The sequence below is a fragment of the Medicago sativa genome, chromosome 4, assembly GCF_051527215.1.
Source record: "Medicago sativa cultivar Bolivia chromosome 4, Bolivia_mono, whole genome shotgun sequence".
NCBI classification, from domain to species: Eukaryota; Viridiplantae; Streptophyta; class Magnoliopsida; order Fabales; family Fabaceae; genus Medicago; species Medicago sativa.
The window spans coordinates 37,962,578-37,976,593 of record NC_140752.1 but is presented as its reverse complement, the minus strand read 5'-3'; the positions used below and the strand labels follow the sequence as shown (position 1 = coordinate 37,976,593).

General features: G+C 37.4%; 2 protein-coding genes and 1 long non-coding RNA gene across 3 annotated transcripts; 2 read left to right on the top strand and 1 right to left on the bottom strand.

Moving 5' to 3' along the window:
• The first annotated feature begins 2,905 nt into the window (after positions 1 to 2,905).
• LOC146929216 (uncharacterized) lies at positions 2,906 to 4,321 on the top strand. Its single transcript, XM_085707249.1, has one exon. The coding sequence runs from the start codon at positions 2,906 to 2,908 to the stop codon at positions 4,319 to 4,321; it is 1,416 nt and encodes a 471-aa protein (XP_085563375.1).
• Positions 4,322 to 4,742: 421 nt separating this feature from the next.
• Positions 4,743 to 6,788, top strand: LOC146929215 (uncharacterized). The gene has a single exon (XM_085707248.1). It carries the CDS (start codon positions 4,743 to 4,745, stop codon positions 6,786 to 6,788), a length of 2,046 nt encoding a protein of 681 aa, XP_085563374.1.
• A 192-nt stretch (positions 6,789 to 6,980) lies between these two features.
• Positions 6,981 to 9,488, bottom strand: LOC146929214 (uncharacterized). The gene is made up of 2 exons (XR_015005977.1): positions 9,437 to 9,488; positions 6,981 to 8,415 (listed from the first exon to the last, which is right to left on the bottom strand). It is a non-coding gene; the product is annotated as an uncharacterized LOC146929214 (long non-coding RNA).
• Positions 9,489 to 14,016: the final 4,528 nt, after the last annotated feature.

Genomic DNA, 14,016 nt, shown 5'->3' with positions numbered 1-14,016 from the left:
TTCAAAACCGACCCAATATCTCACACCAGTCACGAAATCCGTACGACACACACACTGCAGCAACACAACGCGCACAGCATAACACACGCACGGCCACACAACACGCACGCACAACCAACACACGCCCAAAACCAGATCCAAACATTCATAGCCGAATCCCTGTAAACAAACATAATCCAAACGTTTCTCTGTACCAAGCATCAAACCGAATCTGTCATCAAAAATCACCTCGCAACTTTTTTCAAATAACTTTCAAAAAAAAGGTAGTAACTTATTGTTTTTGTAGATCTAGGGAGTTGTGGTTCATTTTGTGGATTTTTATGTCTAAAAACGAGTAGAGGAGGAAAAAATAGGTAGAAAAGAAAAAAAAATAAAAAAAAGGGTGTTTGGAGCGGCGGCGCCGCCGTCTTCGACGGCTAACCGCCGCGTCGGAGCCACCTCCGACCACCCTATTCTCCATCGGAGAAGAAGAAGAAATATAGAGAGAGAAGAGACTCTCTCTCTCTAGAATGAGAGAAGAGAGAGAAATGTTTGTGAAAATGAATAAAAAAAAACCAGTCCAGCCTTTATATACTCACTGAACCGGTTCGGTTCTCTTGAACCGAACCGGTCTAACTTAAGCCCACTAGCGCGCCTCTGCACTCCTCCAGGCCCAATTCCATTTTTTTCATTTCTGCACCCCCCTGTTTATTTATTGCACCCCCCTGCATTATATTTTATTTTATTCGTGCATTTCAATTCCGTTTATCGTCTTATTTTTTCTTCTCATGCATTTTTAGTTCGTTTAAACTCTTCTATTTTCTTCTCATGCATTTTTAATTCGTCTAATCTCTTTTATTTTCTTCCAATGCATTTTTAATTCGTTCAATCTCTTTTATTTTTTTTCATGCATTTTATTTTACCTTTTGCATTACATTCTATTGTCTACTGTTATCATATGCATATGTAAATTTCGTCATCAAATACGCATCTCAATCCAGAGTGCTCTGGTCCATTTTATTTTCGCATGCATTTTATTTTATTTTCGCATTACATTCTATTATCTACTATTATCATATGCATATTTAAATTTTGTCATTAAATATACGCATCAATCCAGAGTGCTCTGGTCCTAAATTAACTATTAATATTATTTTATTCTCCAGAACAATCTGGTCCTTGTTAATTAAATTTATCCAGAGTACTCTGGTCCTAAATCTATTTTCTTTCATGCATTTTAATTTCTCTAGCATTTTTATTTTCGTTCTCATGCATTTCTATTTTATTTCTTGTTCGTATCTCATCTCATCTTATTTTTTTTATCGCATGCATTTAAATTATTGTTATTTATTTTATTTGCAAAATTTAGCATGTAATTAGGGCCAATGTAAACATAAACGAAAAATAGCGTGCGTGTGTGGGTCTTTTATTTCTTTACAGCTTTACATATTAAAAAATGCAAAAAGATTAGGTTAGGGACTATGTAGTGATCCAACGTCACTACAAGTCCACACGCTTTTATTTTTTATCGCTCCGTTAAGTCTAATTTTCAATTAATGTTCAAAAACAACAAAAACATGCAAACATGTCAAAATCACTAAAATATTTTCATAAACAAACCTTGATCTCAAATCAAGCGATCGTCATTTTATTTTTATTTTCTTAATCAAATCATCAATCAATTTAATTCTACTTTGAGTCATCTTTCTTTCAATATACAAAAATACAAACAAATTCCAATTTGCCATTTGGCTTTTCATTTTAAAACCTTTTTTCAAAAACTATAAAAAAAAAAACACTCAACCAATCAAACGTCAATTTCTACCCCGAACTACAAGGTTTTGATCCCTCACGGGTACGTAGGCAAAGGATACGCGTCCTTCCAAATCAATAAAACGTAGATAATTTAGGTCTCTATTTTTCTTCTATCATTGCTAATTCCATTTTTTAAGCCAGCAAGTTTATAGCACAAAAGTTAAATAAAATCAAGAGGTTCTCGTAGAATACTACGAATATTTAGGGTGCTTAACACCTTCCCTAAATATAACCAACCCCCGAACCCTTAATCCCTAAAAATGTGGTATTTGAACCTTTTTCCACTTTCTTTTGAAAAGAATTAAATGTTCAGTCGTGAAATCAAAAAGGGGTCTTTGACCGTCCGAAAAATGACGCGACAGAAATGGCGACTTCACTGGGGAAGAAAAGTAAGAGGGTTGAGCCTAACTTGGTGTTATTTAAAATTTGTGCTATAAACTTGCTAAAAAAAAATGTTTTAAATATAAGATGGAAATTACGTGTATATTCGTTCTCTTTCTTCTATCTCCTTTTTAAACGTGAGTGGTGAGATAAGTCCTACACCCGGACTTGAGGGAAATTAAGATAGGACCATGTATAATCATAGTATCCTTGCCAAGAGTACTCTTCAGTATTGGTACATGTGATAACCCACTCAATGGAGGGATCTTGGAGGTATACTTTTGTCGACGTGAGTACTCGCGTATGACATGTTACTTTCAAGTGACCGTCGAAGTTGAGAACCTTTAATCACCTTTAACCCATCTTGGCTTTTAGGACGTAGTGCGGTGGCTAGTCGAGAGTACTCTCGTATTGGTCGTCACGCGATACTACACCCAAACGAGACTAACCGATGAATATTGTTGGAACGAGAGTACTCTCGTCACCTAACAAATGTTCGGACGTGGTTGAAAACTTTGGGGACCTTGGTAGAACCTTTGTTACATGTGCAAATAAAAACCTTAGCCCTTACCAAGTGGCGTTGTTATCCCTAAAGCTCCAACATTGTATATCTTAAACCTCCTCATATTTCCTTGCATGATCATACATCCATGCATTCATTCATGAAAGCTTTTACCATTCATTAAAATATTGAAGGATTTATATTAGTTTTATTGTAAACATCGTAGATATGGCTTTTAAGACAAGGAAGCTTAAGCAGTATAGCTTCAGGAATATGGATCTTGTAAGGTTAAGGGATCTAAGGAATAAGGTGAAATGCTCAGACCGCTTCCATCAGGACCATGGGAATCTGCTTGGTATTGTCCGGATGAAGGTCGACGAAGGACTCCTTGGGACTTTTGTTCAGTTCTATGACCCAGAGTATCATTGCTTCGGTTTCCCAGAGTTTCAATTGGTTCCCACTTTGGAAGAATATGCTTTTTGGATTGATCGACCGGTGCTTAATCAAGTACCTTTCAGCGGTCTTGAAAATCCTCCTAAGTTCTCAACCATCGCCGAAGCTCTCCATTTACCAACTACCGAAGTAAGAGACCACATTACCACTAATAGCAAACTCTTAGGTTTCCCTACCAAGTTCCTGTACGAAAAAGCCAACTATTTCTACAGAATGTCCAGTGCTGACGCCTTTGATGCCATCCTTGCCTTACTCATTTATGGCCTAGTGCTCTTTCCCAACCTTGACAACTTTGTCGACATCCATGCCATCCGAATATTCCTTTCAAAAAACCCTGCTCCCACTTTGTTAGCCGATACCTATCACTCCATCCATGAGCGTACCCTGGCGGGTCGTGGACTTATCAAGTGTTGCGCACCGTTGCTCTATAGATGGATTACCTCTCACTTACCCAGAACTCCTCGTTTCACCACCAATCCAGATGGTCTCCGTTGGTCAGATAGACTCATGGCCCTTACTCCGAATGAGGTAGTGTGGTATGAACCAGCTTACGACAAGGGAACCATCATTGATAGTTGCGGGATATTCAACAATGTACCTCTCATCGGCATGTATGGAGGAATCAGTTATAATCCGGTTCTTGCTAGACGCCAGTTTAGGCTCCCCATGGAAGGAAAGCCTCTCAACGTTCATCTAGATAACATATACTACCACAATGAGAGTGACGCTGCGGGAATGAGGCGTCAAATTGCACGAGCTTGGCACGCCATCCGGAGGAGAGATAGAGGCCAGTTAGGAAAGCGGACGGGGGCCGTCCATGCAGACTATACGCAGTGGGTTATTGATCGATCCATTGACTTTGGAATGCCGTATAAGCTCACCAGGTTCTTGTCTACAATTACTCCAGCACCACCCATGCCTATGACCTTTGAGACTGAGAAGGAATATCAGAAAAAGATAGCTGAGTTGATGGAAGAGAATACAAGAGTGACAGAAGAGTATAAAGAAGCAGTACGCGAGAACGAATGTGTAATGGGCCTACTTGAACGGAAGGATCGGGATATCAGCGAGTTGAAGAAGGAAATCGTTAGATTGAACGAAGAGAAGGAGGCCATAATTGGCCAGATTCCAGGACAGAAGAAGAAGCGGAGTGCTTTCTTTGCCAACACATGTTCGTATCCGTCTCCATAGAGGATCGAAACTTCCTCCCGAGTTGGTTGCTGCCTTATGTCTTACATTTCATTTTCATAATAAGTCCATCCCTCGGCTTAGTTGTTAGCCAGGGAATTATCTTGTAATGTGTTATGTCTGTAAGTCTATCCCTTGGCTTAGTTGTTAGAAAGGGAATTATCTTGTAAACACTTTATTTATTATCAATGTTTGGTTTGTTTTGTTTACAATTTTGCTTTTATAAGTCCTTCGATAAGTAAAAAAAAATCATATCCATTTTTGCATAAACATATCATGCATCATCCTGCATTTCATAATTTCCGAACTCAAGTCTCACTAAATTTTCTTCTTCATCAGAATTTAAGTCGTCTCAACTGTGGCCCGACGCACTCGCTACCGGTCAACTATTGTATACAACACTCGGGCAAACTTTAAGAGAAAAATGGAACGCATCGAGCAAGATAATGCGACACTTCGTGATGAGGTGGCAGCCCTAAACACCAAATTGGATGAGTTGGCAGACATGAAAACGAAGATGGAAGAATTAACTGTTCTGGTAAAGGTGTTGGCAGTTGCGCATACTCCGCCACCCCCTTCTCCTATCAGAGTTCGAACCGAAGCTACTACATCTGCTACTCCTGAATGGACTTTCTGTGCTGACACTCCAACATATTCTGCTCCACAACATTCCACACCATGGTTTCAGCCCATGACTGCGGGCGAGATACTCCGCCCCATTGCCTGTGAAACACAAACACCTCCCTTACAACATACAATTCAGGTTCCTCAGCAAGTCCCGATGTTTCCTCCAGCTGTTGCGACCTACGCAGCACCTGCTGTTCATGCTACACCACAAGAAGAAGAGCCCATCTTCCATTCTGGGAGTGTGGGGGCGCCTGACAGAGTCGACGATCTACAAGAAAAGTATGAAGAAATGCATCGGGAAATGAGAGCTCTAAAGGGAAAAGAAGCTTACGGGAAATCTGCTTATGACCTCTGTTTGGTACCGGATGTCCGGATACCCCACAAATTCAAGGTACCTGACTTTGAAAAGTATAAAGGAGACTCCTGCCCTAATGATCACCTGACGATGTACGTAAGGAAGATGTATGAGTTTGCTAAAGACGATAAGGTCCTCATTTACGTTTTCCAAGAAAGTTTGGCTTACCCGGCTTCGAAATGGTACACGAATCTGGATAAGGCAAGCATCCAAAAATTCCAGGACTTGTGTGATGCCTTTGTGCAACAATATGACTATAATGTAGACATGGCGCCCGATCGAGGCGACCTCCAGGCTGAAACTCAAGGGGATAGAGAGACATTTAAGGGGTATGCTCATCGATGGAGGAACATTGCAGCCCAAGTTAGCCCACGGGTGGAAGAAAGTGAGATGACCAAGTTGTTCTTAAGAACCCTAAATCCTTTCTACTACGAAAAGTTGGTAGGGTGTGCATCCAGAAGCTTCGCAGATGTGGTCCGCGTAGGTATAACTGTCGAAGAAGGTGTCCGAGAAGGACGAATAGTGAAAGACGGTGCGTCTACTAGCGGTACAAAGAAATATGGAAGCAACTTTCCAAGGAAGAAAGAACAGGAAGTCGGTATGTTGGCTAACGAAAGAGCCCGACCATTTTCCACAAATACAAATCAACAACCAAATCACCAACCACAAAGGCCTCAAGGACCTCAACCATATTATCCTCCATTATACCAGCCCAATTACCCTCCACCACATAATCCTCAACAACACTACCAGCACCCATATCACCCTCAACCACATAATCCTCAACAACAACATCATTTCCAAGCTCCACAACAAGCTCGCCCTCCTAGAAACAATTTTCCTCCCATACCTATGTTGTACAAAGTCTTGCTGCCCTCTTTGCTTGCGAGAAACCTTGTACAAACTAAGCCTCGCCCCCAGATACCAAATCCCTTACCTCGTTGGTACCGCCCTGAGCTCACGTGTGATTTCCATCAAGGAGCACAAGGCCACGATGTGGAGCAATGTTACGCTCTCAAGGATGCAGTTCAGAAACTAATCCACAGCAAGGATTTATCTTTCACAAACCCTGACCCTATTGCCCAAAACAATCCTTTACCACCGCATGGGCCTGCTATTAACATGATCCAAATATATCAAAAAGACAGCCCAGTCCTCAATTCTCGTGATATCAAGACTCCATTAGTCCCGATACACATAAAGATGTGTGAGATGGTTCTTTTCAACCATGATCATGAAGCATGTGACATATGTTCTGTAAATCCTCGTGGCTGCATACAAGTCCAGAATGACGTGCAGGGTTTGCTAGACAGAAAAGAGCTAATTGTCACCAGGAAAAACAAGGATAAAGATGTTTGTGTCATCACACCCGTATTAAGAACCCGGGAACCACTAGTGATAATGCTCAGCCAGGCAAAGCCAACCAGCACTCCTCTGGTAATTTGCTCTCCAGAACAGATACCGTATGTAACGCCCCATTTTCCATAACGTTAGAAAATGGTGTTACGTCTTAATACTTAAGTGTCTAACGCGAATTAAGTTCATAAAACTTACTTTTACTAGTAAATTAATTTGGTTACTAAAAATTTAATTTAAATAAATATCTTTCTTGCATTTTTTTTTTTAAATAAAAGTCTTAGCTCTTGATCGTAAAACATAAAAATAAATAAAACACAAGGATATAAAATATGCATCAATATATTCTACACGACGTTAATTATCTTGCCCTTAGGCTTACATACTCAGGCTTGTCAGGGTTAGTTAGATATTTTACAAACACCTGCAAGTTAAAGTACGTCATATTTAAGTCAAACTAATTAAACATAATGAGAGATAACTAGTTTTTCGATTCCTATGGTTGTCCTACTTATTCCTGTGCATATCAGTGTTTGGGACACCATATCCAATTCCCAAACTGCATCTCCTATTTTCTCCAGACACTCAATCCTTCGGTTCCCCGAGTGACTCAATGACTTCCCCGACATTATCTGCAAATTGTAAGGGTGAAATACTCGCACACAAGGTTAACTAAATGCTTAATAATATTACATGATGATATATAATATTTTATAGTTACATATAATGTTTTTCAAATAAAGAAATATATAACAAAATTATACATGTAATTTCTTTCACTATTAAATCCTACAAAAATTTAAATAACCACATAGAAATTAAATAATCACAAGAAAATATAAATCAATTGAGAACACAAAAATTTATGGCAATCACGCACATCAAAGTTAGTCAAAAACAAAGATCACTTAACACTTTATCATAATCAATACAAAGTTTATAGTTTTGACTTGTTAGTAGCATCTTGGTTAAACCTACTCCATGGAGACCTCTATTTTGAGTGTAAGGCCGTCTCAACTGCCATAACATGATTGTTTGCAATGAGTAGATATATAATCTCTACTCCAACCATTCTGGCCCGATCGCTGCACCTTATTATAGATAGTCCTGCACAGTCAGGTATCACTACGTCGGGTATTATGATTTCCTCCAGTTAGAGAAGCTATCACTAACTATTGGTAGGAGTTCAAAACGCCTGTGATCCCCAGAAGGTCTGTAGTCGACCCAACCGAACCTATCCTCAGTCTTATATACGTTATCGTATTATAAGAAACAACCTGTATTACTCTTTACAAAAATTATTATTTTTGTAAATCTTCAACACAACTGTTTTCATCAACAATCAACTTAACAATTTAATTGTCAAAAGTCATAAATGTACCTTAAGAGAAATTTCTTCAAATAAAATTAATAATAATAACTGTGAGTTAGTTATAAGATAAATAAATTAAGAAAAATATATTATATATACTTACAATACCACGTTTAACTGATTACTTATCATATATATATGTATGCATAATATTTAGAATGTTTTCTAGAATTTCTTCTTTCTACTTACTGTCCGTTTCAATAAATAATATAAATAATCAAATTTGCTCATTAATAATATATATTTAAAACAGATTAATACTACAATTAAATACACAAATTTTCTTAATCTCATGTGATAATATACATATATATCTTGGGCGTTCTCTAAAGTATATCCCCTTACCTTTGAGCTTTTCAAATCTTGAATAATCACCTTCTTCAACACCTAATTACTCATCAAAATAACTATCTCTTAACTAGCTATCATTGTAATAAACACTAATTATTAAATGCTAAATATTTAAGAATTATAGAGTTAACTATATATTTGGAACGTAACAGCATGAACATTGAAAAAAATTCTAAAGACAATTTTTCCAATAGCTACAATGAACTAGTTAATACAAGTGGTGATATCAGTTTATTCTTTCTTTCTTATTCTAAAAGAATAACTTTAGAAATTTTAACATGATGAATTTCTACTAGTTTTAACCAAAACTTCCATAAATAATTATGAGTTAATAAAACTTTTAAAAAAATAACTTCTAATAGCTACTACTATGTTAACAAATATTCTATACAGTTTAAACTTATTTCTAACTTAGATTTATTAATCTTGTTTTACAAACACATGAGTACCTCCTAGTTAAAAGAAAAATTAAATATATATAAGTCAGATCTGTAGCTCCAATTTATTACTAGAAATATAGGCATCTTAACTTGACTAAATTAGTGAATCAAGTGATAATACTCTACTGTGTTGTTGTAGCTATAAGGAAATATCTTATTTTATTTCATTTCATTTATAGCCATGCAGAAAATAACTACTCTTCTATATATATTAACATGCACTGTATGTTTTCATTTTAATAGAAATTAGTATGTCAAACATGATCACTAATCTTTTGGAGTTCCAAAACATCATTTTATAGATAGCCCTCTTTTTACATGGGTTTTTCACGCTAAAAAATAAAACTGGTTTATGTAGAGATTACTCATGTAAGGTACAGATTGGTATTCAACAGTGTATATGTGCCTATGAAATCATTTTTCAGGAACAAATAAAGGACTTAAGTAGGTGAAAGTTCTTGTTTTTAGATCTAATAAAAGCAAACCAAACTAAAATAAGTTATTGAATGTGATATTGAATAGGACTTGTAGTCTTCTAAGTAGTCAAAGGTTTGACAAGGAATAAACTAGTAAAAACAAAAACAAAGAATAGAAAGAGAAGGAAAGAGAGTATAAACCTTGAGTTTTCACTTCTCTGATAATGATAGATAATGATAGTTGTGTGTTTGCAGGCTTGTGATTAACAAAGAGTGCAAGGTGCCTATTTATAGCAAAACAAGTGAAGTCTTTTGTGGTGCAAAGAAGTAACACGTCTTTAGTTCATTCACAGTAAGAGATATACTTAAGTTGTTAATTCAGTAAAATTCATGCATGCCACGCCATTGGATAAGCTAATTCTTATCAGCATAGTGTACATTCTTATCTAATACTTTTTTTTAAAAAATAATCATAAATAATATAATTAATCATATAATCCTATCATATATATTTTTCTGGTTTCAAAAATATATTTATTTATTTATTTCGGTAATAAAATTTATACAGTCGAGCAAATCGCTGTCCGAAATCCGGTAGAATTTTAAGCCGAAATTTTTAACATAGCCTGTTATAATATTATAGTTCTAATATATAACATTATTTTTCCTAAATTCACTTTCTAGAAAAGAATTTAATTATCAGTTAATTCAAAGTAAAATACCGCAAAACACACTAAATAATGCATAAAAAAATAGGGTGTCACATTACTAACCCACTTAAAAAAAATTTCGTCCTCGAAATTGTATACCTCGAAATAAATATGGATATTGCAATCTCATATTATCCTCTAACTCCCACGTTGAATCTCCGGTTACTTGATCCCATAGAACTTTGACCAACAAAATCTCTTCCCTCTTAGTTGTTTGACTCTTCTATCTTCGATCCTTACAGGAAACGTCTCGTATGACAAGTTCTCTTTTAACGGGACTTCATCGGGTTCAATTATGTGAGATGGATCAGGGACATACTTCCTTAATTGTGAAACATGCAACACATTGTGAATATTTGAAAGAAAAGGAGGTAAAGCAATTTGAAAGGCTACTGGACCAATGCGACGAATAATTTGGTATGGCCCAATGAATTTTGGAGTGAGTTTTCTGGCCTTAATAGCTCTACCTACCCCAGTCGTTGATGTGACTCTCAGAAATACATGTTCTCCTTCCTGAAATTCAAGAGGTCTTCTTCTCTGATCAAAATAGATTTTCTGTCTGCTTTGTGCAACCTTCATCTTCTCGCGAATTTGTTTAACTTTCTCAGTTGTCTGTTGAACAATTTCTGGTCCAAACATGATGCTCTCTCCATCTTGATACCAACACAACGGTGTCTGACATTTTCTCCCATACAAAGCTTCATAAGGTGCCATTCCTATGCTTGAGTGGAAACTATTATTGTATGTAAACTCGATCAATGGTAGTAAATCGTCCCAACTCCCTCTATTGTCTAGAACACTTGCTCTCAACAAGTCTTCTAGAGATTGAATTGTTCTTTCAGTTTGTCCATCCGTCTGAGGGTGATACGCTGAACTTAATCTTAATTTTGTCCCCAATGCTTGTTGTAAACTCTGCCAAAAGTGAGATGTAAATTTTGGATCTCGATCTGAAACAATACTTGAAGGTACCCCATGTAATCTGATGATTTCCTTGATATAAATCTCAGTTAACTTCTCCACATTGTAGTTAATATTTACTGGTAAGAAATGTGCTGATTTGGTCAGTCTGTCTATGATAACCCAAATTGAATCAAAATTATGTCGGGTTCTCGGCAATCCCACAACAAAATCCATCGAAATACTCTCCCACTTCCATTCTGGAATGTCCAACGATTGAAGCATACCGGCTGGTCTTTGATGTTCCACTTTTGCTTTTTGGCATGTTAAACATGAAGCAACATACTCCGCCACTTGCTTTTTCATTCCTGGCCACCAAAACTTTAGCTTCAAATCTTGGTACATTTTGGTTGCTCCTGGATGAATACTCAATGTACTCTTATGTGCTTCGTCTAAAATTAGTTTCCTCATTTCTAAATTATTTGGGACACAAACTCTCCCATTACATCTCAAAATCCCATCAGTTTCCAAACTGAATTCTGCTGCTCTTTCTTCTCCTATCAATTTTCTTTTCTCTTGCAAATGCTCATCACTTTCTTGTTGTTGGCGAATATCTTCCATGAGTCCACTTGACACTTTGATCATTCCTAAGAAAATCTTTCCATCTGACAATTTCACATCAAGATTCAAATCTCGAAAATTTTCTATCAATTCTAGCTCTTTCGCCATCATTGCAGAAATGTGAATTGCCTTCCGACTCAATGCGTCAGCTACAACGTTTGCTTTTCCGGGATGATAAAGTAAAGTAAAATCATAATCTTTGAGAAATTCAATCCAGCGTCTCTGCCTCATGTTAAGCTCCTTTTGATCGAAAAGATACTTCAAACTTTTATGGTCACTAAAAACTTCAAATTTAGATCCATACAAATGATGTCTCCAAATTTTCAAGGCAAATACCACTGCAGCTAGCTCCAAATCATGTGTAGGGTAGTTCCTCTCGTGAGTCTTCAATTGTCTTGAGGCGTAAGCTACAACTCTCTTTTGTTGCATAAGTACACAACCTAACCCTTGATGTGAAGCATCACAGTACACTTCATATGGTTCATCTGGTTGTGGTAAAACTAACACGGGTGATGTTGTCAAAAGTCTCTTCATTGTTTGAAAACTTTCTTCGCATTCTTTGGTCCATACAAATGGTTGATTCTTTCTTGTGAGTTGAGTTAATGGTGCTACTATCTTTGAGAATCCTTCAATAAACCTTCGATAATATCCAGCTAAACCAACAAAACTACGAATCTCGGTCACCGTTCGTGGTTGTTCCCATGAAAGTATCGTCTCCACTTTTGCAGGGTCCACAGCTATACCATCCTTTGTAATCACGTGCCCCAAGAACTTAACCTCCTCAAGCCAAAATTCGCATTTTGACATTTTCGCATACAACTTCTTATCGTGTAAGATTTGCAAAACTTGACGCAAATGCTCTTTATGCTCCTCGTGGCTCTTAGAATATATGAGAATGTCATCGATAAAAACTACGACAAACTTATCGAGGAATGGATTAAAAATCCGGTTCATGTAGTCCATGAAGATAGCAGGTGCATTCGTCACTCCAAAAGGCATCACAAGATATTCATAATGTCCATAGCGAGTTCGAAATGCAGTTTTGGGTACATCTTCGGTCTTTACTCTGATTTGGTGATATCCCGACCTCAAATCTATCTTTGAGAAGACAACAGCTCCACGAAGTTGGTCCATCAAATCATCAATTCGTGGTAATGGATACTTGTTCTTGATTGTCACCTTGTTCAGTTGGCGATAGTCCACACAAAGTCTTGAACCTCCATCCTTTTTCTTCACTAACAGTACTGAAGCTCCCCAAGGTGATACGCTTGGTCTAATGAACTGTTTTGACAACAGATCTTCAAGTTGGGTTTTTAATTCCGCCAGCTCAGTAGGTGACATTCTATATGGTGCGATGGAGATCGGACCTGATCTAGGGATTAGATCGATCGAAAACTCGATATCCCTTACCGGGGGTAAACCAGGAACGTCTTCTGGAAATACTTCCGGAAAATCATTCACTATTGGGACTTGGTTCAAAACGTTTTCTCTCGCAACTTCTACAGAAGATAATAACAGGTACCCTTGAGCTCCTTCTTTTGAAGAAGTTATATCATGATTAGCAGATATAAGCTCGGAATTCTCGGAATCAGGAAACACTACAGTTTTACGTGCACAGTCTAAAAAGATATGGTTGAAAGATAACCAATCCATGCCTAAAATCACATCTAATTGTGTTAAAGGCAAACATATCAAGTCAACAAGAAATTTCCTATTGTGGATGACAAGAGGACATTTTAAACAAACAGTGTTTGGAACTATGGGTTTAGCAGTTGCAGTAGAAATGATTAAATCAAAAGGCAGTGGTGTTATAAACAAACTCAATTGTTTCACACGATCTATTGAGATAAAAGAATGAGTTGCTCCTGAATCGAATAGTACAGTTAAGAGATTACCCGTCATATCGCAACTACCTTGTATAAGATCTTTAGATTGAGAAGCCTCAACACCACTTAGAGTATAAACCCTTCCTTTCTCCTTTGGCCTTGCAACTCTCACATTGTTCACCACGGGTTCAACTTTTTGGTTCCTGCATTCCCTGGCCATGTGTCCTATATCCCCACATTTGAAACACTTTATTCCTGTTTCGGGACAAGTGTTAGCCAAATGATCTTGTTTTCCACATTTGTAGCACCTTCGAGTGAGTTCTTGATTCTGGTTTTGGTTTGATCCATTTCCAATGGCTGATGTAACTGGACGATAGGGTCGCTGATTCTGATTATTACTCGCAGTTCGAGAGTAAGGCTTTTTATACGGCTGCTTTCCTTTATGATTCCACCCTTGAGTTGAATATTTAGACCTAGATGGTCCGCCCACACTTCCTCGATTGATTCCACCTTCCTTCATTGCTTCTATCTTCCTGCATTTTTCTACAAGTGGTTGGAATTGACGAATTTCTAGTGGCAAGACAGATTCTTTGATGTTATGCTTCAGTCCACCTTCAAATCGTTCACATAGCCAATCTTCATACATCTGGTCCTGAAAGAAACGAAAATATTTTGCCAACGACTCAAACGTTGCTGCATATTCTCCAATCGTCATTCCTCCTTGTTT

Excerpts from the sequence above, each read along its gene's own strand:
- LOC146929215 (XM_085707248.1), top strand. The coding sequence starts at position 4,743 with ATGGAACGCATCGAGCAAGATAATGCGACACTTCGTGATGAGGTGGCA.
- LOC146929216 (XM_085707249.1), top strand. The coding sequence starts at position 2,906 with ATGGCTTTTAAGACAAGGAAGCTTAAGCAGTATAGCTTCAGGAATATG.